Genomic DNA, 25862 nt, shown 5'->3' with positions numbered 1-25862 from the left:
GTCATGTATCTGGCCACCCAAAAATCAGTCCGATATCAACTGTGCTTTTAGCTCTGTTTTAGTCTCCACCAACTTGCTTGTATAATTTGGCAGTTTAATTTCTAAATGCTCCACTATGTGCACCACCTTTATGTTAACTTTGTCTGTCTGGTAATTGCCACTGGAAAACTATACTGTCGTTTTACCATCTTGATCTACTCTATAGGCACACCATCCATTACATGCCTGTCCATCCCAGAAGAGGATGCTTCTAAGGATAAAGCATGTGGGATGATGTACAAATTACTTGACAAGTAGTGTGCAGTGGGTTGAAGCTGAAGCTGCTGGAAATTACAGCTTAAGATGCTATATCTGTAGACCTGTAGACCTAGAAGGAACTGCAGTCACGTGACAATTGGTTTTGTGTTGTTCACTATGAGTGACCTGTCTGACATTACATATAGTCATTTAATCTGTTGTTATTATACAATGTGTGCAGCTTTAATGCCATATTGTTTGCCAATTGTTTTCAGTTTTAGTTTCACCAGACTAATTAATAGGAAAGGAAAAATATTTATGCGGTATACTTTGTTGCCATGTCTTTACACATTTACTGTAGGAACTCATCAAGCTGAATATCTTCTAAACTGTTAGCCTCAGTGCTATAATTTGGTTCTCTCACCAAAACTGCTTAACTGCTTAAAAATGTTTCATTCCACTCCATTTGACCCAATAATTTAAAGCTGAGTACACAAAGAGTGGTTCGACCCTGCTCGGCCATCACACCAGTGGACCAGTAGGAGGAAGGAGGAAATCTATGAATATAAATAAAAAATAATGGATGCGGGAAAGCAGCATAAGAGCCTGGTGAGGACAGAATGGATACAAGTGCTGTCAGAATGAATTTGTTTCGTAGATATGTGACGGTAGATATCCTTTGATATTTTTTTGGCTTTTATCTGAACAATACAGGCTGAATAGTTGGAAATGAGCTCAAAGCTCAGTATCTGAGAGCTGTCAGTACGGTGACATATTAGTTGTTTGGGTGGCTTCCGCGTCCCCACCCTCTCAGCTGAAATAGGAAGTGATATCAAGGGCTGGTCTATCCACTCCACTGAACATTTCAACAGATGCTCGCTGTTTTCCAACTCCAGCACGTCTGTCATCTGATGTGGAGTTAAGACATCAGAGAAGGAAACACAAACATGGCCCTGACCCATGATCCTGCTCACAATGGGACTCCCCCTGCAATAAAATATGATGAACGGTCAGTAACTTCCTACTCAGGCAGGCCAAATACAACCACAGCACTCGCTGTACAGACGCAGGGTCCCCTGCTGTACTCTACTGTACATATTTGGTGTGTGCGCGGTCAGGAAACCCCACAAAATGACTATGTTGCATTACGGCATGAGACAATGAGACACCAGGCCTAACCATAAACACGGGCATATGACAGCATGGAAATAGCTTTGAGGAATTCCTTAAGGTTGAGGGAATGCCTAAACAAAGTCTGATGCTGAGCACAGTGAAAACAGGGTTGTGTTAGGTCTTATAACACTGTATGTATATATATATATATATTTATATATATATTCAAAAACGCTCAAACTAAGTCATCATAACAATGACCTGTTGATTCACATTTTCATGCGAATACATTTTTTAAATTTTAAAATATTTATAAAATCATTATAATAACTGTAATTAAGAGAATAAATCATTTTTGACAACTACACCCATTCTTTGGAAAGGCAGAATAAACAATGTGGAAAGATTTGTTCTTGACTCACCAATAAGTGATATCAGGTGCATGTAGCAACTGTACAATCATATCATACAATCCAGTACTTTGACCAGAAAAAAAAGTACTAAAAGAAGAGTTAATGCAGGATTTAGATTCACAGGGCGGATGGAAACACAACTCCAATTGAATATCTAAACTAAATTAATAACTTCTGTTGCCCCCAACTAATACTGCTGATAAGAAGTGCAAAGTTCATATACGCCTAATACTGGCTGACGTGAACTGACACTATAATGCGGAATATAGCAACACCCATTTGACTAACACTAGAACAGAGGCTCTGCGTGACTAATAACTGCGGTGCTAAAATTTGTGTTGGACAAAATGTGAGCTGGAGTAAGTGTTAATGCTTGCATACCACTATACGCACGACTTTCACCTCATCAGCAGAAACACCTAAGGGAGCTGCCATTTACATTACTGGTCACATTGTTTGCTGTGATGAGCTCTTAGCTCTTAATCAAATAAAAGCAAGAACTTTTTCTCAGACAACCAGTTCAGTTGTTTTGAGAAAGGAGCACAAACTGAGAAGTGTGTTTATTCATATCCCATTCCTATAAACTGGTGTGTTATTGCATTTGAAGTATCACATTGTGCTCCCATTAAATTAAGTAGAGTTCATGTGGAAGACACAGTAAACTGTACCAGTTTCTTCTGTTGGGATGACCATAAAAAGAAACCTTCCCAGAAACCTGAGCAGCAGAGGGAAGGTGTGTGTGGGAGGACAAAAGAGAAAGTTAATTTAGGGGAGAGGGGATAACCAGTGAATCATCAACAGGTCAGAGGTCAAGGATGTCAGCAGGGTCCACAGGATGCTGACGTCACACAGTGGGAGGGTGGAGGGACTCAGGCAGGGTTAAATTTAGAAATGGCATCAGTGTTAGGACACCCCTGTCAGTTTAATTTCCCTCTTGTTGCAAAACCATTTGAAAGCTGTTATCTACCCACTGCAGAATACTAAAGCAGTTATTCAGTTGCTGTTTTAAGAATGAGTCATCTGACCTTCGCTTAAAGAAGAGTTATTATTTTAAGAATAGTATTTTTTCATTGTCGCTGCGGGAAGGGGCAAATACCGCAGATATTATTAAAGAGCAACAAAAATATAGAGTTCTATGAAATATCACTAAATCCAAGCAATACTGCCTTTGTGCCTCTTTCACAGTAGATTTCTATCGGTATGATTGCTGAACGTTGGTGTGAAATGGCAGCTTTACAACACAGCTGTAGTTCTCATGCAGTGTTTGTGGTTGATATTTTAAAGCTGCAATAACTCATATTTTTTTATTGACATTTGGTCAGATACTTGCTTCTAGTGACACACCCTTAAAGAAATATCCACCAACCTTGTAGTTTTCCTCAACTCTGAAACTTTACCGTGTGCATCCACTCTCACTGCCCTCATCAACCTTGTGTCTAGCAGCATTAGACAGCAGGTTTCCAGCAGAAAGGCTCTGATAAACTCACTGTGACCTGCCCAAACAGCAGACAGACAGAGTCAGCAACTTACTCACGAACATAATGCATCAATTAAAGCCAGATATTTACCTCAGGAGATCAAAGGCAAAACAGAGATAAACAGAGAATGACTATTGGACTTACAGTACCAGTCAAAAGTTTGGACACCCTTTTTCATTCAAGGTGCGTCCAAACTTTTAATTGGTACCAGACATTCAACTGGTGCCTAAAACTTGAGCCTCCAAATGAATGCTACAGTAATATATATGTGTCTGTTGGTTGTCTAAATAAACAACAGTTTGCAAACACCATAACACCTTTATATGGTAATAAAACGGCAGTGTTGTGTTTCCAGCTTTTTGGACTGCACCCATTACCTTGGTGATAAATGGTGATAAACACATGGTTCATCCAATCACCTGCCAAGTATTCTTTTGAAAGCCCTGCCCTTTTCCAAACAGTTTCCATGGACGAGTTCTCAGATGGTTCTGTGTACAGACCATCTGGTGTGTCAGGTTATTGCACCCGAATGTCCAAAAAATCAATTACTGTACATTTAAGATTAGTGGCTCCCACATGTTTTGGCTGGTAACCCCTGGAAAAACAAAAACGTAGTGTAAACAAAGAGTGATTTGTCCTTGTCACACTATTTCATTTGAAGGATTTTTAGAGGTTTGAATGGATTTTTGGGACTTTTTACAGGAAATAAGAGGAGAAGGATATGGGGAATGATAACGGTACTTTGTGGGACTTGAACTAAGGACATTCAGATTCATGGTCATGTGCTAGGCCACCAGGACACCCACTGATTTTTCGTGGGATCCCTCTGAGGCTCTTGACCCCCAGGTTAGGAACCACTGTTCATTTTTTCCCCTGCTAAGTAAATATCATCATGTGACATCATATGCATTTGCTAATTTCCCAGGAGAAGAAAAATAAAATACACCAATCTCAATGGACGTACTTCACCAATATTTGTTTTTAAGCTATGACGAATCGTTAAGGGCAAGTTTTCCATTAAAACCCTTCTTTGGGATGGCTCAGTCTTTCTGTGGCTGATGAACCTTCCCCTGGCTGAGACCAGAGGGTGTGTGCTTTGTTGACTGTTTGACCATGATTTGTTGGACAAACCGCAGTAGGAGGTAAGTCATCCCACATTTATTTTTTACGGCTGGAATCCCCCATTAACCAGACAGGAGACTCTATACAAACATTTATGCACAGCATGGAATCACAGTCCCATTACGCAATTATTTTTCTAGCTGTTAAGAAATTCATAATGGTGTTTAGATAGCTTACAATAACAGCGCTTTTGTTAAAAATCGACACGGGATCTCTCCTTTATCTGAGTCACATCACAAACACTTGACCCTCTGTTGTTTGTTCCTTTGAATCAGCTCTGAATTTCATTTACAATTTCATTTGTTGAACTAATGCAAATATCGTGTTTAATCTTGAGCACAATCTCCCCTCTGTTGGCATGCTTACTTCATGTCAGCGTTTCTCGAGAGCAGTGGTTCCCAACCTGAAGTTCAGAACTCCCAAATGGGTTTACAATACAAATCTAAGGGGTTGGAAAGTTTTTACTGGTTTAAGAAACTGTAAAAAACACAAGTCTACAACACAACATACAACAAGTATAGTACTGCATACCTTGAATTTGCATATTTAAATTGAAAATTCTAAATTCAAGTTGTACATCCAACCTGTGGCAAGGGATCACATTTCGAGGACAAAAATTGTGGAATCACTACCCTGCGGTTTACTAAACATAGATTTTTTAAGTCCCTGTATCAACATTTTAGAATATAAATGTAGTAGTTTGTTGTATCATAAAAGCTGGTTGATTCTTGTTGGTTGATTGTTTAATGCAGTTGAAAACAACTATTACTGCTCATTACATACACCAGGCTTGTTCTGTATTCTTCCATCAGAATATCCCCACAGCTAAATTTAGCTGATCATTGGGTAGACCTTGGGAAAAGCACAAACTGATTACTTTTTAGTGTAAATAACAGCACAGCAGGGTCATTAATCAAGGATGTTAAGTTTGCATTGACTTTATATTACGACTTGTAACTCCTGAGACATGGGGCATAAACACAGAATTGACTGCATTTCTTGGTTCAAGACAATTCTTTCAGTTCATGGAGATTTCTAGTAAAACAAACGGTCTATTGCTATTAAGCTATCAAGTTGTTATTACAAATCCCATACCATTTTCTCAAGCACATCAGACTTTGATGGCACATGGTGTATGATGCATTTAAAAGAACATAACAGCTGTTCTGAGTTTCATGTCCGTGTACGAAGTCCTAATAAGTATTATCCAAAGGTCATGGCTGCCATCAGCCAATCAGCATACACGTTTGGTCACCGCGTTGATTTTGATGCAAATCCAGATAGAAATTACACAAATTCCTTAACATTTGCTGTCATTAAGATTTCTTTAGATAATTGTACAGCCTAAGTGCCTTCATATTATTCATGATAACTAAGTATGATACAGTTATTGCTATAATATTGCTGTAAAATATTACCGAGTACCACCCATTTCTGCTGCTTGCACAGCCGTTATAAATCCAGACTAGCGTTGCCACATCCAGCTGTTCCAAAACATCTTCCTCCTTGATGTTTCTCCTCTCTCCTCCCTATGTACCGTGTCTTAATTGGAAACAGTGGCAGCGCTGACATTTGGGCTGAGCCCTGGTATGCACTCTGCAGCAGCCTCTCAACCCTTTCCTTCCTCTACTGTCAAAAAGTTGCTGACTCCTCTTGCTTCATGTATCCCTTCATTCACCGCACCTTATCAGAAACAGACAGCTGGGAGACATGTCCTAATATGTATTTAATTTACTGTCATGTAGTGACATTCACAGTGTGTCAGCATTTATGCAGTTGAGTGGTGCCTTTTTGAATTTAGAAGCCAGAAAGGCAGCTTCTGTGTTTGCACCTGTTGCACTCTTCTGGTGTCTTCTCTAACCTTTTTCTAACCTCCAAACTTCAAAAACACATCACACCATTTTAGACATCCATGGCTGTGGTTTTGGCATTCAAAATGTGTACGCTGTGGTGAGAGTGAATGACTTTAACGCCTTGGTCTTGATCCTATACTTGACAATTGAGGTCAATTCACTGAGTTCATTGTTTTACCAGTTTAACTTCCCACTCTTCCCTGTTGTTGCTCTTGAAAATAACTTGCGGGTTTTAATTTAAGCTTTGGCGAGCTGTAATTTTCTTGACAATGTTGCATGAAACTGTGGCAAACCACTGAGTGAAGCCCAGTGTAACGGTAGTTAAAGCAACACTCCATCTGGGCCTTCAAATCCAGACTCCAACATCTGCTTTATATCCTGAGAGTTACAATGAAGCTGCATGTTTAGAGCATCCAGCTTCCTTCATTAAATGTACTTTCTGTGCAAACAGGATATTTGGGCGGGACATAGAACAGGAAGGAATTATTCAAGGGAAGGCTGCATAGACGTTTTCTTGGAAGCCAAGCGGTGACAGAAAGGCAATTGAATTGTTCTACAGCTTTCATGGAAGGCCAGAACTGTGAGACCCTGACCTCTGACCCCCCTTGGTTGTGGAAAATAAGAATAGGATCTCTAAAGCGTCAAGAAAAGTAAATTTGACTTGAAGATTTCTGCCTGTTTGCGCACACTTTTCTGTCACATTGCTTATTGATGCAGGTTTGGATCTGCGATTGTTTTTGCCAGCATCACTGAGCTGAAAGGATTGACTGAATGATTCCATTCAGTCCATGGATCATGGGACAGGGAATCCAAAACTGCATACAGTCACCTCATTTCTGCTCAGCCTTTTCCGAGACCTAATACTGCAGGAGCCCCTGGAAAATGGGAATGAAACATCACTTTTCCTTTTAGACTGAGAGGAATGTGGCACAGCGTTGATGGTTTTTGCAGGATTGGCTCGCCCGAGGCCCGTCTGTCCTGCTGACGGCTAGTCTCTTGTTTTTTTTTTTCTTCTTCTGAAGCAGGAATGTAGGTTAGTGAATTGATTAGTGCTAATAAGGCTTGTCCAGGTCCCACGACCACATAGAACGTGGACTGAAATAGCTCCGCTTTAGTACAGTCTGGACATGTACTTAACACTGACTTTCAAACAAATCTGTGTTTATTTAAAATGATCTGACTGGACTGAAGCAGTGGCTGTGTTCTGTTATTAAATCATATTGGTTAACCATCTGTAATATTAACCACCTGTGAGACCTCTGAATAATTACAAGCAACTCTTATAAGCACAGTTTGTTCGGACATACCATGAGGAGAACTGCGACTGGTCATCTTGGGGTCTTTGTGTTTTTGTCTCCTACAACTTTTTCATTCTGATGGAGGTGAAGCAAGTGGAAGAAAGACTCAATAACACATATCTACCATAGACATCTTCATCCCCTGCTCACTGCTATCATCACTCTCTTTCATAGTACATGAAAGAATGTAAACACGTCTGTATTCAGTAAGGTGAGGTTACCTGGATATAACTCCAGTTCTATAAGTCAAAAGAGCAAAAGTAAATGAAAGAGTACAAACACAGTTACTGTGGGGAATATAATTCATGTATGATATGACATGTTCACATACAATTGGTGAGAGGCAAATTACTCGAAAAATATAAACAATTACTTATTATGTATGACTCAGAAGTAATGAAGTTACTTAACTTTACCCTTTACAGTACTTTTGTTACTCCATCAAAGGTGCCTTCAAACAACTCCATAGACATTACTGTCACATGTCTCATTTTCTGTATTTAATAAGTGTAGAAATAGGAAATGAGACATTATTGTTTAACACGGTGGAGGTATTTACTGCCAGTTGACAGCTAGCTTAACTTTAACCCTTCATGCAGCTCTCCAGAAGTCTTGTCCTCAGTGAAACTACAGGGTTTACACACCCTAAACTAGAATACATTGCAGGTAAATAAGACCACTTTTCTGTAGTGTGTTCCTGGTAGTCTACTGGTTAAAACACATACTACGTAACCACAATGTCTGTGGTTCAATTCTGGCAGCAGATCTTTCTTGCGTGTCTTTCCTAATCTCTTTCTCTGATTAGTTGCCGGTCTATTCTCTACTGTTCCTATGATAAAAGGCTTACAAATGTCCCCCACCCCCAAACAAGACAACTTTGCTACTGTCAGAAGTCTAATTTCCCATCTTTTGGCAGAGTCTAGGTTTTTCCCTAAATCAGCAAACAGCTGACCCCCAAAATTATTTGAAGAAAGTCAAAGTTCCAGCAACCACTTGTAGTATAGAAGAACTTTATTAATAGACCAAATTGTTTCGGATTGCAGCCTTCATGAGGATCCTTCCAAATTGTTTGAGACTGAACATTACTGGGATTAGTAAATGTAATGTGATTGCTCAATTTCTTCTAATCTGTTACACTGTTGCTGAAACACAATCACGTTACTGTAAGGCCATATTAAGTAAAACTTTATAAACCCAGTTCAATACAGGTAAAATATAGACATACAGTCTAAGACATTAAGACATTACCTGACCTATTTCTTGTTCTATGTGTAGTTATTTTAAAATAATAATAATCATATTGTAAGCATACAAGAGACAAGCGCTGAGGAACCATTTTTGGGCACATTGTAACGTTTATGCATTTGGCAGAATGCACTGCTATTTGTTGATTTGTTTTTGATTTGATGAATAGATACTGCCAGCTTTATTTTTAAAAGTGGATACAACAGACAGTATTGGAACACAGGGAGTCATGGCAACTTCCATGAGAAAAGATTTTTGTTCTTAATTTTGATGACATATTTATTGATATGCAGCTTATGCTTTGGTAATGTAACATTAACTTAACTCTGTACAGATGATTGCTTTCTTTCATCTAAATCTGACTTAATAACAAATGGCTGCTGTTCCATTTTCCCAGAGAGCAAAGACCCTCTCAAAATGTGAAAGTCATAAAGTTTCAGTGACTGACTATAGATTGAATCACTCATGTACTGTGTGGTATTTCTTGGCAACCGAAGGGAGCAAAAATGAGATTTATTGACATGACAATGTTGTGGATGTGTACTTAAAGCAACATTACTAATATACAAAAGGCTTTTCAGCTCAGCTATTGTATTGTACATCACTTTCACTCAGGGTCACTTAGAAAGCTGTGATGACAAAGCAGGTAGCTTGACCACCAGAAGATGCCACTAACCATCTCCGTCACTTCTACATCAGCACCTTGCTGTTGTCAGGAACAGTCCGCCCTGGAAACTTCCATCCTCAAGAATAAGTTGTGTTTTCCAGACAGCTGTCTCCCTCATGGAAACACACTAGGACGGACCTTAATGGAAGCCACATGAGCTTAAATTCCACAACAATAATTACTATGCCCCATTAGACAGCTTCTACTGTATACACTCGAATACAATGGACATCTAAGTTGCAGTGTTCGGCGGATGTTAGCCTAAGGGGTTACCATGACTAACTGTCTGTTATGGGGGCGTATCCAGGAACTACTGCATGTGTTGTGAGTACAGTACAACACTGAGTCTAGGGACATCTGTGAAAATTATTTTAAAGCTTTACAGCCTGAGAAATTTAGGAAAGTGACACATTTTTTACTTGAAATTCATTTCAGTTTATCTGAAACACTGCAGACATGAGAACAGATGTTATAATTCTTACCAAATAAGGGCTTTCAAGTCCATATTTAAAGACAGAATAAATCAAAACCTTCTCTCATGTTGACATCTGCAGTTAAAACACAGACAGAGTAGCTCTTTCAATACACTATAGTAAGGGGAGTGTGGGAGATGTGTGAAAACTGGTAGCTGAATGTTCCATTTAAATCTGAATGTTAATTTTTAACAGTAACAGACTGTTTACTTCCAATGAAGTGGTTGCTGATCAAATAAAGGACTAATATGATAAGCTGAAAAAGATCCTGCATTATAGCATTCAATCTTAGAGGTGCTTTTTAGTAATCATATTACTGTAGTACAAGCAGTATCAATTTAAAGTGTAAACCACATTTTTACTCCATAGTGAGATAACGCAAACATTTTTTATTGCTAAACATTAGAAGATATTTTTTGTGGAATAAAAAAACAGTACCTTTGAATAACTCAGTTAAATCTTTTATTTATTTTATATTAAATAGGAAACATTTCACTCCATTCACATCTTAGGTCATAAAGCACCATAACATGCTGATTTTTGGCAGGTATGGCATGTTGGCCATCATAGTTTAGTGTGTTAGCACATAACACAGTTTTGATGATAATGCTGTTAGTTTGTCATAAACCAAAGCATTAAACAAACTAAATTCCTGACCTGATGACAATGTTAAGGGCTCACCAAAGTGACTACAATTAATCCTGTGGAGAACATGAATGTCTGTAGCAGACTTGATGTGCAGTCCATCAATATAGGTGTAGAGATAAAACCGAAAGTGTCAACCTTATGGTGACACAAGATGAAAAGTGACGGCATCACCAAATTCATTAGAATTAACTCTCTGGGTGCCATGATTGCCTGTACAAAAGTTTATGGCAATCCGATAGTTTTTGATATACAGTATTTCAGACTGAAGCAAAGTTGTGGACCAACCGCCGTTAGACCAACAGAGCTGCTAGAGCCGTAATACTTAAAAGCCCTTCATACTGAGCTCTTGTATCCATTATCACAGTGTAAAGTATGCCCACCCATGAATTATTTTCAAAATTAATTTTTATTTGCAAGGACCATATATCTACTTTTATATTCCTTTAAGGTGAACGGTTACACTTTCAAAGAAAGCTGAATCCCCTCCTGTCAGGTGTATGAATTCAGTCAGTAACTCAGCACAGACTCACACGATAAACATTATCGGTCTCCTGAGGCTCACTTAATCCTCAGGCTGGGTTTGATGTGGGCAGGCTGTCTTTGGTCCTGCTGCATTCAGACTCTTGAAAAGGATTCTGGGTCAGGGTCCCCTGTGCTCTTGTCGTCTGCCCAAACCATTGCGCCTCATGTCTTCTCCTTGATGTGGCAGGTTTGAGTGGCCATAATAAAAATTAAGAGATCATAAATGCAGGATGGATGCACCATCTGTTTTGCTGGATAATGCACAAGCCCCTAAAGACTGATTCAACCCCCTTGGCTTTGTGTTTAATACTGGTAGCGGAGTCGAGTTTTACCATGTTTTATTTTATCATATGAACTAGATTGGGAATAAATACCATTTTTATAACCTCATATAGCACAAAATGATCTTAATCTGAAGGGACTGACAGAGTTAAGTTTTATACTACTTATACACTGATAACATTAACGATGGCTCAGCTTCATTCAAGTGTCAAAGGAAGCCAGACTGGGGAACCAGCATGCTCTATACCAGGGTCATGAATTTTGAAATACTAAATGGGATTCAGCCAAAAAAAAATCTTTATTGCTTGTAGGGATTTAAGATTGAGATAGAAACTCAAAACCTCAAGGTCCATTTAGTAGCTGTTTTTGAGATATTTATCAAATATACTTCATCTGCAGAGGAAGATTGTGTGATATGACCAAAAACTCCAAAACAGCTATTAAACTGACTTTGTGGTGATTGTTGTGTCAGCTGTCTAATACAGTATAAAACAGAAATGCATTTAGTTTGGACCTACTGCTCTGATGGTCTCTTCATGATTTGAATGAACACAGTGGGATTTGGAAACTTCCACTACACTAAAAATGGGCGTTTTTCGGGATTGGAATGTCACATGAAGGTGTTTTGAAGTGAAGTTGGGATAGTATGAGTCTCATCAGACACTGACCTGAGTGACTCACTTACAACAAGACTTGCATATACAGCCAGAAGACTGTGGTGTGTGTGGGTTGGATGGGCTTCCCTGAAGTATTTCCATCATTTGCCAGGTCTGGTCGTCTGGCATATTTACTGTAAAAGACGTGAGCCTGTGTGTTATGAAATAAAACTTGGAGACTGATGAAATCACCCACCATATATTTAGCTCTTTTCGCATGCGACTTCTTAACGTCTTTACCACAGTGGATGCCTTTTACAGATTTGGGGGGGAACAAAAGGCCGGGTGGCGCTCATGCAGCTGGGATGAAACAGAAAGCTGAAGTTTCAAACCTAAAGTTCCACATCTGAGAGCTCACAAGCACTAATGACCACCAAGGCTTTTTTTTTAAGGTTGGAAACTTGTTTTGTTGAACCATCTCATAAAGAATATCAAATCACTGTAAAATAGCCTCCTTTATGTCTGAGAGGGAGGTTGCAGCCACTCCACACCAGTGATATTGAATCTGTATTAACAGTTTTTCTTTTTTTATGTATTTACAGTATTTGAAACATTATGGCAAGAGTCTTACAGGTCAAAAATAAAGATTAAACACCATTACATAAAATATTTTGTTATAATTTGTTGAAATCAATCACTGTAATTAATCGCTGCTATCTAGCAGACAATCTGGATCATATGGTATCAGTGATGACAACTTTATGGTCTAATGTTCTTGAATGAGGTAATCGTATGTGTATGTTCTCCTCCCCTGAAATTGCAATAGCAGTAAAAATGACAGTGCATGTTTTTGTGGTGTGTGAATCAAAAAAGAAAACAAGAGAGAGTACACGTTCCTGTCTGATGCTCAAATTTCAGGAGGGGGGAAAGGATGTGGTCGTCTCTCCCCGGCATGTTCAGTGTCTGCCGTCATTGCCACAGTGATGGGAATGACTGGAAGGAACATGTCCAGACAGAGTGGGTGGCTGCAGCTCAGTCCACCCAAAACACCCTCTCCTACAGACAAATACAGACACCCACACGGTGTTGCCACTAGGCTCTTCTCAGATACTCGCTAGACCTCAGGAATTTTATCGTTTATCACATGATACGCAACAGCGGTAGAAGTTTTCAACTTCCCACAGGGCTGATATACAACACATAGATTATTATCTCATTTCGTTGTGAGGCATTACACCAGCTTCATTCAATAAAGACAATTTAAACACATTATATGACATTTATTGTGTGCCACTTTTACAATGGTTAAATTATTTTTACTCAGATTTGAAATGTTAACATCACAATGTATTTATCATTTGAGTGTGAGTACATGGATCTGGATCATTAGTGATTGACGTTTCCATATGCAGTGATCAATAGGAAATGTAAATGAAAAAGGCTCCATTAACTTGCTGTGTCTTCCTTAAATGTATCCCTGTGAAGGCTGGCGGTAGGACAGGATCCATCTGAGTCAGGGTACTGGTTGTAATAGAACCTCTGACCATGATCCTTGAGATCATTGTGGTAATGAGATGGCTGGGTGACAGTAAGAGGACCTGCCACATGTGGTGATGTAAGAATTTAAAGGAATAGTTAAATATTTAGGGAAATATACATTTGATTTCTTGGAGAAAGTTGATATCACTCTTTTGTGTGTATGCTAAACCTAGCAGCCAGCTAACTTAAGCCCACCTACCAGCATCTCTAAAGCTCACCAATTAACATGTGGTATGTTGTAATGCAGTCTTAAAACTGCAAATTACCATTTTACAGTTTGTGCCGAACTTAGTTAAAATAAAGACTTGCATGGTAAATGAAAACCAAAATACTGAAGGTATTAAATAGACTTTGACACAAGGACCTTTTACAAGATAGGGCTTCACTTTTAGGTTAAAAGATGGGGCCCACTTTAAGACCCTTATCTTGTCAGTTGATTTGGGTTTTTTTTTTTTGTGTATTCCCAAACAAATTTTCAATCAAATTAGTGCAATAAAATTGATGCACAGTAATCCTGGACCTCTTGGGGTCCCCTGGAGATACAGTATGGGTCCCTGGGGCAGTTGCCTGCTTTACCTAAATGGAAATCCAGTCCTGTCAAACAGCCGTAAAATGGAAAGTCAGTGGTTTAACGCCATACTCCCATTGTTTCCTCAATCCAGTGTGGATTCAACAATGTCTAAACATACACCTTATTGATGAGTTTGTTTGTACCTGTTGTTGGAATTGAATCATAGCTGTTAGGTCTGTGGTCAGTTTAAACAGCCATAAGCCTGTAGGACCAGTTTGCCATTGCTGTAGAATGATTTTATTGTGTCACATATCCATATTTTTCTTGATGGCATTTTATTCTTGTTTTCTTTACTTTGCATGCACTTAATGATTTATATACACAGCACAGCACTTGAAAGCGGATTACAAAGTAGACTTCTAAGTACAATCTCACCTCCCTACTGTATTCTGGCACTTGTAAAGTGATAATAGAGACTATTAGAGTACACTTTATCTTGGCAGCGTGTCAGCCAGGCCTGTACTGTTAGAACCTGTCAACAGAGGCAGCGTTCACGCCCTCTAGCTGGTCGATGTCTGTTCAGCGCTCTGCACAAAACAAGCTGACAGCAACATAAGGATGTTCAGGACTGCACATCCTTATGTTGCTGTCAGCTTGTTGACTGTTAGGGAGGGTTTGGATGAAGTTACAGCAGCTGGCCAAGGCGTTTTCTTCCTCCTTGCAGGTCTTATAGCTTATATCTCCATACATAATTGGACCTTGTGCATCTGGCCTTGAATATCACCTGATCTTATGGCATACCTCCATATGACTCACATGCTTTATGCAAATTCTGGGTGATTACATGTGTTCAGCTCTTGCTGTAAACCTTCACTCAAGGGCCCTTTACATAACCTGGCATTGCTGCCGTAGAATTATTTCACACAGGGAAAACTGGAAAAGTCCCTCTTTAGATTACCGTACCATTTACAATCATATCAGTAGATTTATCAAGGGGTGTTTAAACCACAGGGAGTTTTTAAGTAATCTGTTGATATTTCATCCAATTCACTTCTGCAAAAGTATGAGAAACAGCATGTTTGTGGTCGGTTAGTTTGTTCAAATCCATACCAATGAGCTGTGGTCTTCCACCCAGCTTCCCAGAACCTCCCTCTTTCGTGTAATAAACCCAACATTCTTGCAACCACACCTCACAACTCCTACACTGGGCTGCTTTAAGTTTAGGGGAACAGCATGAGAGGCAATGCATTTATTTAGAAGGCTATGGTTCAAAACACTTGATGTACATATTCAAATCAGTTGCATAGTAAATTGTTTACTGCTCTCGATTGTCTCACAATGTCGGTCTATCAGTTTATATCTATTTTTCTTCATTCTTTCTGTGATATATTGACTATTGGTTTATTTAAAGCCACTACAATCAATATGTTCATGTCATCAATGTATAAAAATGACTACGTGTAATGGGAAAGGTGTCGCTCATAGTCAGGAACCCACAGGGCATTCACCCTACTTTATAGAGTGTTTTAGGATTTTTTGAGTGTTTCAGCCCATTTTTTTTGGTTTCACCCACAATTTCACTGTTTTGGTTCACTGTCACCACTCCAATTAGCATTATCTTTAGATGCTGCAGGCAGTTTGCAGCAAACAAGCTCTGATAAGCTTACTGTACACTACCTGCCCAGCATCAAGCAGCAAACATACAAAGTAAGCATTGAGCATAACTACTAAAGGGTCCAATACTTTCCCTGGGAGTTGGTGGTGACCAGATCAGAGCAAAAAGGCGAGTAAATACTCATGTCAAGTGGCCAAAATCACCATTTAATGCAGGTTTAAGCGGAAAGATTGAAAAGCTGTGAATTGAACATTGACATTTCTATTGCTTTTGAATAGGAATGCTATTAAGATGCAAACAAAACAAGTACAAACTCTCCACCCAGCTTTGGTAAGATCATGGTTATTACCCCAGCTAATAATCTGATTTTTCCCTTTTTTCAGGTTACAGCCCCCTCCTATCCTGTGGTGGTGAAGATGGGCCATGCTCATGCCGGCATGGGAAAGGTGAGTTCCTGGAAATATAAAAACCTGAACACTCGCTCACTCATCTGTTCTTTCACCTTTGTCAGAGCCAAAAGTTCTGAAACCCGACTTAAAAATAAACTCTGAACTTTGACAGTAGGTGTAATTCATTTATATCAAACCTTAAATCTAATTCCATCTGAAAACTGTGTTTCGGTTAGAGGTTAGAAATTTGATAATTGGTACCACTTTCATATCTGTACGCTATATATTAAGCTATAGTCAGGAGATGGTTAGCATAAAGACTAGAGCTAGGCATAACAAGAAGGCATGGGGAAACAGCTGTGCAAAAAAAAAAAGGTTTTAAAAAGCCTCAACAGATGATTATGCTTCTAATTGGATGACATTTTTAAACTTTCTTAACTTTGGACAATGCCAGGCTAAATGTTTCCCCCAATCCTCAGTCTTAATGCTAAGCTAAGGTAACTCTCCCAGCTCCAGCTTTACATCTAACAGACATTTAAGAGTAGTATAAATATTCTCATCAAGTTACCATCAAGAAAGCAGAGAAACATGTACATATATACATGTAGAGCTATTCCTTTTCAACCAGTCAGACATATGAGAGTACTTGTGTGAACCTGCATCATACTTACAGCTTTTGCAAACAAGCTCCAAAGTTCATATTTCCACCTTTACTAGCTCAGATGATAGGCTCACACTCAGATTTGTCTAGATTCCAGTCATGCATATCAAACATGTGATATGATCATGCCAGCTTTGACTGGTCTGAGATTCAAACAGGAAGTAAGAGATGGAAACCTAAACTTTCATCTGTCCTAGTTTCTACAGACAGGACCAATCTCTCCATCATCTTGAAAATCAGCCATGATGGCCAAATCTAGGGCTGTACCCAAATTGGCAGTTGAATCAGATTTGGCTATAACATAAACATAGTCAAAAGCAACAGTGTCAACATAATTTATATTTGACTATATATTTTTGAGCATTCAAAAATGAGTAAAAGACAGTGCCATATGATGCAAGTGAGTGGACAACGCAAAACAACACAGAAAAACCTTAGCAACAACCTTAGCAACCAAGACTATGGAATGCACAGCCATTTACAGGCATGTGTGATGATCTGACGTCAGCTTGTCGGAAAAGTTGAAAAAAAAGGCCCATATGACGCATTCAGAGCAGGTTGAACCCCTGACTTTTGACTTGCAGGGAGCATTTCTACATATGTTAACGTCAAGTTTTGGAACTTTGAACCATGTTTAACATAAATATCCAACTTCATAACAGTATATAAATAATAGAAAGCCACAAAGAGCATAATATGTTCTCTTTAAAATATATTCACAGCATTGCCCACTATGAAATAACTGACATCTCTACTTCAACAGGATAGGCCTACTTCTTTATTTCTCTTTCAGCATACTAATACTAATAAATACATACATTTAAACAAGAACAAATTAACAAATTAAATGATTTAAAGATTGGAGTTATTTTTGGATTTAAATAAATCCAGTAGGCCTTAACATTTTAAATAAATTCACAGTATTGTCTGCTTTGAAATAATAACTTCTTGTCCTCAACAGCAAAGGCTTATTGGCTACTGTGTTTAGCATTTTTATAAACTTCTATCTGTTTATCCTGGTATTTTATTGCAAATGACTGACAAAAAAAGTTTCTATTGACTGAGAGGTCACCGACAGATGACTCGACTCAGTGACTTTCAGAGGGCCATCCTAGCCAAATCACAGTCAAAATCTGTGTGTAGTGTGTGCCTGGATTTACTTTCACTGAACTGATATCTGATCTTTTCTAAGAAGAAGGGCAAGCAGACATACACGCCACTGATACGGTCTGAGTACAGTCCATCGGTCTCATCTTGATATACTTTAAGTTTTGTTGTTGTTCTTTTACACAGTAGTCTGGTAGACTGATGATCTAGCATGAGTTCTGTATGGGAGTAATGGTTGACTGATGTCTATCAGTCTATCATCTTTTAAGTTCAGAACAAGAGTTACACAACTGCTACAACAGTAAAAACTTTGACACACTTTTTCTTGAACATGTCCTGTATCTCTGTGACTTTCTCCCGCCAGTTATTTGCATTTACTGGGGACGCTAACTATACCGTGTGTCTTTGGCCCTCGTCTGTCTGTGTCTGGATGGGCTTGGTTTCCTGTTCAAGAGCCAGACGTACTATAGAATTTCCCATAAGTCTCTGGGGGAATTTGGCAGGCCCTTGTAGAGCAGGACCTCGTTTAACCCCTCAGACCTCAACAGAGCTCGGAGAACAGACAGGAACATGTGGGATTTAGGCCACTGATGTTTTGTTTGCCTTTGACAGAAACTTGAAATGCTTTAGTGAGTAGAGCAGTAAATGTACATTTCCAGATTGCTTATATATTAAAATCCAAATTATGAAAAGGGAAATCTACAGTGTTGCCATATATTTTAGTTATTATTAAATTAATTATTCATTTATTTGTTTGTTTTTATCATATTAGTTACACTTTAAACAACTTTATTTAACTGGAATATAAGCACCACAGCAGGAGAAAATTGGCTGTTTTTTAAGATACAGAAAAAAATTGTAACAAAATCTGTATAGACCTCCGTACATTACTCATGATTTGGTCACATAGCATCAGCTTTGCCATCCATAGCTAAACCAAGCTCTAGCCTGTGCTAGGTGATGTAACATACTGTAAGCAAGCAGGTTTGTTATGTTAAAACCTAATAAAGTAACATAGTAACAGTCCTACAGGGAAAAATTATAACAGCTTAATCTGTCATTGCTGATGGTAGGTGGGACAGTAAGTCTAAACTGATCAATGGTGTAACTTCATCACTGAGTCAGTCACTCAGTTAATCAGTCAGTCATTCACTCACTCAGGGACATTTGCGGTTATAGGGCTGGCCCCGCTGTTGTGGTCCAGTCAAAAATTACAGGTGACCTACACTAAATACTGTCATTGGACACTTCTTGTGGTGACACAGAGTGAGAACTGAAGCTGCTGTTGCTGTTCTGCTAACATCCTACTTTCAAGACACTGAATGGTCTGACTTGTCATTATATCTCAGACCTTTTACCCCTATACAACCATACTAGCACTTTTGGCAGGGGGTCTTTCTATCTGTTCTGAAGACTAAGAGGGACAGTTTTGAAATAAGAGCCTCAAGACAACCTGCCTAAGGAAATAAGGCAGGCTGAGTCAATGGTTTCTTTTACATCTAAGCTCAAAATGTACTTCTATGTGTTTCATTATTTTTGATTTATTGTCAGGATAGCATTTTTATATATTTTTTAGCATTTTTATTCTTCTTTTTTTTTTGAATTTTTATGTAATTATATGTGAAGTACTTTGTAGTGTAGTTTTTAAAAGTGCTATATAAAGATATTATTGTTATTTTTACAACTTTGCTCACTACCCTTTTTCCCATCACATGTTTTTAGACCAGTCAGACTCTACTTAACTCTACTAATATGGCATGAGTTTTTCCACCTGGTGTTATTCCTAATCTCTGTCAAAGTATCTCCTCATCTGGCCTACCTTTTTACTTTCTGTTTGCACCATTATAGTTTGTTTAGTTACTCAGAGGAATTGCGTAATTCTCTGGATGGTTTAGCGTGTTTACAGCTCAGTGTTGGACCTACTACTAGCTATCAGGTTCTGCCTCTGGAGCCAAGATGTGAACCGTGAGTCACTTCCTTTCATTCAGTTTATTTTGTTGTTCCAACTTCTGCCCACTGGTAAACTGGCATGGTTCAGTGGTCTGCATCAATGCAATTTAGTCATTCTGTTAGCTCACTGTTAGCAACGCTCACAGTATGAAAGAAGTTACCGCAAATGCTAATGATAAGAGTTGAGTTGTACGTACTTTATGTCATTTTAAAAATCACATGAATGACAATAAAGAAATGATACACCGAGACTGTTTAGTTGCAAACTAAAACTATACTGATACAAGACAAATGAGGCCTTCTGCAGTCTGTGTGATCTAATTAAACACAATACAAAATTAAAGCAAGAATATCTATTTTTTAATAGAAAACACTTTCGCTTATTAATGTAGAATTGAATTTATTGCATTGAAACACACCCTTGGTCACTTCAAGTCAGGATACTTCAGAATTAGCTAATGGTGGCTAATATTAGCTAATGTAAGAAAACTTTAAGTTGATATTTCTGTACATTACTGAATTAGCTTGGTGACTTAATTACTTCCTCTTTCCTTGTCCTACTTTTATGTTAGTTTTGGTCTGTAAAAGTAGCATGAACATTACGGTAAATGTTCCTAATAATACCAATGAAATCTGTGACATGGTAAAACATGGTGTAGTGTTAGCAAGTATAGAGAGGTTATTACATCAGCACACTTACTCAGCAATATCAATTACACTGCAGTATGTAAAGTTGTCTTACATTAGCCACCTAAGCTACTTGTGTCATCAGATCAAGTAGCAGCAATACACCTAAATGTACTGAAATGAGCAAGGATGTGACTCATTCTTTAGACATTGAACCGTCACTTGCCAGAGGAAGGGAATTAATACCTCCTCATTTCTCTTCCCTTAAAAGGTAAAAAAAGTCCCTTTAAGGACATAAAGAGTGTATATGCAGATTTTTGTTGCTTCTTTGTCTATATTTTGTCATCAGTTAGATGCTGTAGACTGTGGCAATTAAAATTGATTACCTCCACTAGTACTGCACTATTTGGCTACAACACAGTGAAGAATATTTCTAACTCTAGCTCTTTGCTACTCTGCCTTATGAACTCATTTGAGAAACTAATTGATTTAATTGGTGTTATAGTTCTCTACAGCTACTTTATATGTGGTTTCCAGCAAGCATATTAATGTTATTACCCATCAAAGTGACAACATTGTGTATTTGACTCCATTTAGAGTACCATTAAAGTTGTCCACCCTTCTTTTAAGCAATGAAACCTAGTTGTATTGTTTTGGTACAATTCTTGTTCAGCTTTTTTTAAAATGTGTTTTCCCTTAGTTGTTTTAATTGTGGCTCATTTTTTGGGCGGGGGGTTGCCTCATTTTTAAAAGGTCTTTGGGATTTCTTTGTTCCACCCTGACAGTTTGTATTTCTTTTTCCAGTGATTTTTAGGATTTGTTTGTGTGTGAAAAATTCAACTTTATTTTCAAAGACATTTATAGCACACAAATTATATCAATATGATGGTAACAAAGTGAACAGTTTGAACAGACTGAAGTAACTTTTTCATACCATTTAGTCATTCACACACATTATTTTAAGCAGTTGATGTAAGCCCACTTCAACCTATTCACTTATCTTCAGTAGAGCAAAACAGAGTGAAGAGTTGTAACCCTGGAAAGGCTAAACCAGAGCTTCCTGACATTATAGAACACAATGACCAGAACTTTCATCATATTTCCTTCTTTTGTTGGTTTCTGTTACTCTCTCTTGTTAGTCTCTTATGTGTGATGGCACGCCACCACTCCCACTGGTTCCTCCGTGTAACTGTAATGATATCAGTGCGAGGGATGGTGATGATTGAGTGGAAGCTCTGGACTGAATCATTTTGCATCTTGAACAATGAGCACTGACAGTCTGCCATACATTGAAGCTGTTAATTGAATTGAAGTTTGACTGCCAAAATGTCCCATTCCACATGACCTGATGAAATATATAGATCTGTGTAGCAACACAATTAAAGAAGAAACAAAGAAGAGAGAACCACCTACAGAATATCGAATATCATCAGCAGAAAAAACCCTGTCAGATGTAGGTTGTTTGATTGACAGATTAGAACTTTCCTGTCAAAGAGAAAGTTAAGATAAATGATGAATTTGGGTCTTGCTAAACATTCGTTCAAATAAGTGACTGAATGTACGGCAACTAGGTGTTTTTTTCCTATTTTACAATGACAAACCTCATTGGCGAGAGTGTTAAAGTTAGACTGAGAAATACCTGAGTTTTATGTAACAGCCATGTTTTGTTTCGATTGGTTGCCATTACGTAATTTCCCCTCAGTCTGTGTTGACAGTCTGCAGTCTAATCACTGCATGGGAATTAGGTGACGTAGTTCAAAGCCACTGCTGGAAATGTTTCCATCCAGGGATCCTTCATTATCCCGCCTGTGCACAAGTGTGAAATTCCTGTGGGAGTCTAACCGACCACTGCCAGCTTTGACGGAAGGCTTTGTAATTAGCAGCTCTCTAACGAGTGGCGTCTCTCCAACAGATCAAAGTTGAAAACCAACAGGACTTCCAGGATATCACCAGCGTGGTGGCATTGGCTGGGACCTACGCCACCACTGAGCCCTACGTCCAGTCCAAGTATGACATCCGCATCCAGAAGATCGGCAACAACTACAAGGCTTACATGTAAGATGTTTCATACCACCAACATCAGACATTTGACAGCAGTGACTTACAAAGAATAGTAACGGCTTGTAGGGTTCAGTACTAGTACAATTGTAGTGAAGCTGCCTAGAAAGCTATTAAATCTATTGTTTTTTCGCCGATATCTTTAGTTTTGCACACTTGTCAGAAATTTTAATCTTGTGAGCGTGGACAATAGTCTGAGTCCACTGCATCTAATGAACAGTGACAATTGGGCAAATAGATATATAAGTCTGATAAAAGCAGATTATGGATTTCTGGCACAGCTTCACATACGTCCAAGGTGCATGGAGAAGTAAAAAAGTCTCAAAATCCAGAGACAGCTAGAGTATAAATAATAACTTTATCATGAGACCAACATGTTCTAGCTTGTGACCTTCATTATGGTCAGCCAACCCACTTAGAATTATTCTGATAACTCTAAAAAAAAAGGAAGCTGATGTTTCAGGCATAATTTTCACATGACTAAACAGTTTCTAAATCATCAGGAAGTTGTACCTTCAGACCAGTGTTTGTTTTTTCGAGCAAGCAGCTGTTGCAGAGGAACTAACTTTAGTCCCTAGTTCCTGTGGTCAAAACAATGTAAGGTTCCTGAGTTCCTAAAATGGTGCTTGGACTCTTGGAAAAGGTCCCACAGTGGAAACTGCACAAATGTTTTCCTGAAAGAATTTTATTTAATTTGACTTTCATTTAACCAGAAAATACACACTGAGATGGAAGCCAAGATAGGCAGCAGATAACACAAAATATGTCACTTCATCAGAACTGGACTGAATTATTTTAGGCCTAGACTCCCCCTCCCCTACAAATATACACACATAAAAAAAACAACAAAGGAACTTTTTATGCAAAACAACTTCAAATATGTGTTTCTGCCGCACTTCCACAATTTTATTGTTATATAGACCATTAATCATTAATAGAAATCATGGGTTGTTAATAACAAATCACTTCCAGACAATGTCCTCTGTGACCTATAGTCAGAATAACACTGAAATATTAAAGATATTATCTGCAATGTGAGTCTTTTTCAAAAGAGAATATCTGATGCATTGTTTATTTGTGCTTATGGAACAATTCTTATGTTGGTTTATTTAAAATGATGTAACTATTATATAAATATGAATATATTGTTTGTTTTTTAAAAGTGTTCAGATGGTCCCTTACTTTCTTTATTCATTTATAGACTAAATTCTATTGTATCACTTATTAAACGCCTACTTACAGAAAACCAGCATTCACCTTAATTAAAAAGGGTGCAGTTTACAACCATTGAGGACCAGTGCTCATCAGTTACCATTAGTTACAAGATGTGTTAGTCCCTAAATTCATTAACAATTTTAAACTGTTTTAATAACCATGATTTTGCTTTACAGTGCAGTTTGTTGGATATCAAACATATTTCAGCAATAATGAAACAAAGCTTGCACTCACAGATAGTCATGGTCCCATTCTTTCCTCAAGCCCTCACACCCCTTTGGGAGCAAGAGACCTGTAAATTTAGCAGAGCATGTAGCAACAATGAATATGAGTCAACACCCTCTAAGCTTCTAAGTCCCTATATCTAAACAATGACTTGACCCAAAGCAGAGGAACAGAGTGGCCAAACCTAATCTCATCTTGTTTTCCCCTGGCCTCATCAGGAAAATATGTCTTTAAATGGCTCTGAAACAAACATAATATAGGTGTGGATGGCAATCATCATCACCGATGAATTGACGATAGCATTTCCCGTGAGATTCTCTATTCAGAAGAAGTTGTGAGTGACTAACTCTTGGTGGAGCATTCAAGCTGTCTGACTGGGGGCGTGTTGATTCATTTTCTGATCTTTCCTTTGATTTTTCAGGAGAACATCCATTTCTGGCAATTGGAAAGCAAACACAGGCTCTGCCATGTTGGAACAGATCGCCATGACTGACAGGTGAGCTGAATGCAGACTAATTTACGCATTCACTGCTTCCATATAAGGGTGTGTCTGCTTTTTTTGTGAATCTCACATTAAAAAATAATATCTCCAGAGTTGTTTGGGTCCTTAATTATTGGTTTATCAGTTATTGGTTTCACTGTGTTTCAGATACCGGCTGTGGGTGGACTCCTGCGCGGAGATGTTTGGTGGCCTAGACATCTGTGCAGTGAAGGCTGTTCATGGAAAAGATGGCAATGACTATATCATTGAGGTCAGTTTGTTTTAAGATTAAACCTTAACCTTAGTCTGAGGTTAGAAAACATACATCGACATATTTGCAGCACAAACACTATGACAAAGCCAACACCTGTCAAGTAAAAGGTGGCTAGACGGTACATGGTTCAAAGCACATTTAGTCTAAACGTTACCATGGATTCAGTCTGCTTGCCTGCTGATAGCATTTTTCATATCATGGTGAAAGTCAACAAGGAAGGGTGTATCCAGACTTGATGGCACATGATCATCAGAGCCTTGAAAGAATGATTAGTTTGTAGACCAAACACAGGCAGCAGAATGAAAACATCAGGAGACAGCGGTTGACTCACGGTGGCTGCGAACACAACCTGTTTATCTGAGTAGACTGGTAAAGTTTGGCACAGGACTTGTTGCTTCCAGTCTGTAGACAAATAAGATTGCCTTACATGACCTGATACAAGCTGTGGTACAAGTTGTGCACCAAACTAACTTCAATACTCGGGTTCTACGCCTCAATAGATGGAGTGAGACACTAACTCTGCCTGGGTTGGCTTAGTTCCAAATGGGGCCATCGATGCTAGAAATGCATGTATTTAAAGATCTGTAATATTCCTCAGATTTACCAAAGTATACCAGATATTTCACTCAAGAAGTAGTGGAGACCAAACCAGAGCTAAAAGGAGAATGAATATTGGACTTACAGTAGATATATAAAACCATAAATGCAGGTTTGATTTAAAAATAGTAGGACAATAGGTTTTAGATTCAGATGTTTTAGATGTTTTATAGCAAACCATGACATATTGCTATCAATGTCTTTGGTTAGGAAGGTATCATCCCTCTGAGAGAGAAGCTTCTTTTCACAGGTGCCATTTGATCCAGTAACAGTCACACAGAAAGTAATTCCTTATAGAAGAGGCACAGTAATCAATTTCCACACATACAGGATCTGAAAATAGACTACAATGTGATGCTGGAACAAGAAAAAACTCACTCCTGCTATAACTATTGTTGTCACTTTCTCCACTGGCACATAAAAAAAACTCATAAAAGGATTAGACATGTCCAGTCCTGTTGTATGGGGGTCGCTGCAAAACAGGAAATCGGTAGCTGAAGTGGAAGTAGACAAGGAAGGTCGAGAGAACAGGTTGAATGGAAAAGCGGTCCAAAGTTCTCACACGGTAAGGACTGATGATATGCTATGTAAGGTGATGTAATCGTGTGAGTGGGAATTTTCCTTTAAGGATTATACTCAGGAGAGAAGCAGGAGACAAATAGTTGT

The 25862-nt window shown here is 38.5% G+C and overlaps 1 protein-coding gene across 1 annotated transcript in view; it reads left to right on the top strand.

Moving 5' to 3' along the window:
* Positions 1 to 25862, top strand: part of LOC134004493 (synapsin-3-like) — a 95883-nt gene that overhangs the window by 63359 nt on the left and 6662 nt on the right. Inside the window, exons 7-10 of the mRNA XM_062443793.1 lie at positions 15996 to 16058; positions 22259 to 22401; positions 24266 to 24340; positions 24494 to 24596. Of these exons, the coding sequence (XP_062299777.1) occupies positions 15996 to 16058; positions 22259 to 22401; positions 24266 to 24340; positions 24494 to 24596 (384 nt within the window). The remainder of the gene's footprint in view (positions 1 to 15995; positions 16059 to 22258; positions 22402 to 24265; positions 24341 to 24493; positions 24597 to 25862) is intronic.

Source organism: Scomber scombrus, chromosome 22 (genome assembly GCF_963691925.1).
Source record: "Scomber scombrus chromosome 22, fScoSco1.1, whole genome shotgun sequence".
Taxonomy (NCBI): domain Eukaryota; kingdom Metazoa; phylum Chordata; class Actinopteri; order Scombriformes; family Scombridae; genus Scomber; species Scomber scombrus.
Note: the sequence above shows the minus strand (reverse complement) of the source record. Positions and strands in the feature narration are given on the sequence as shown.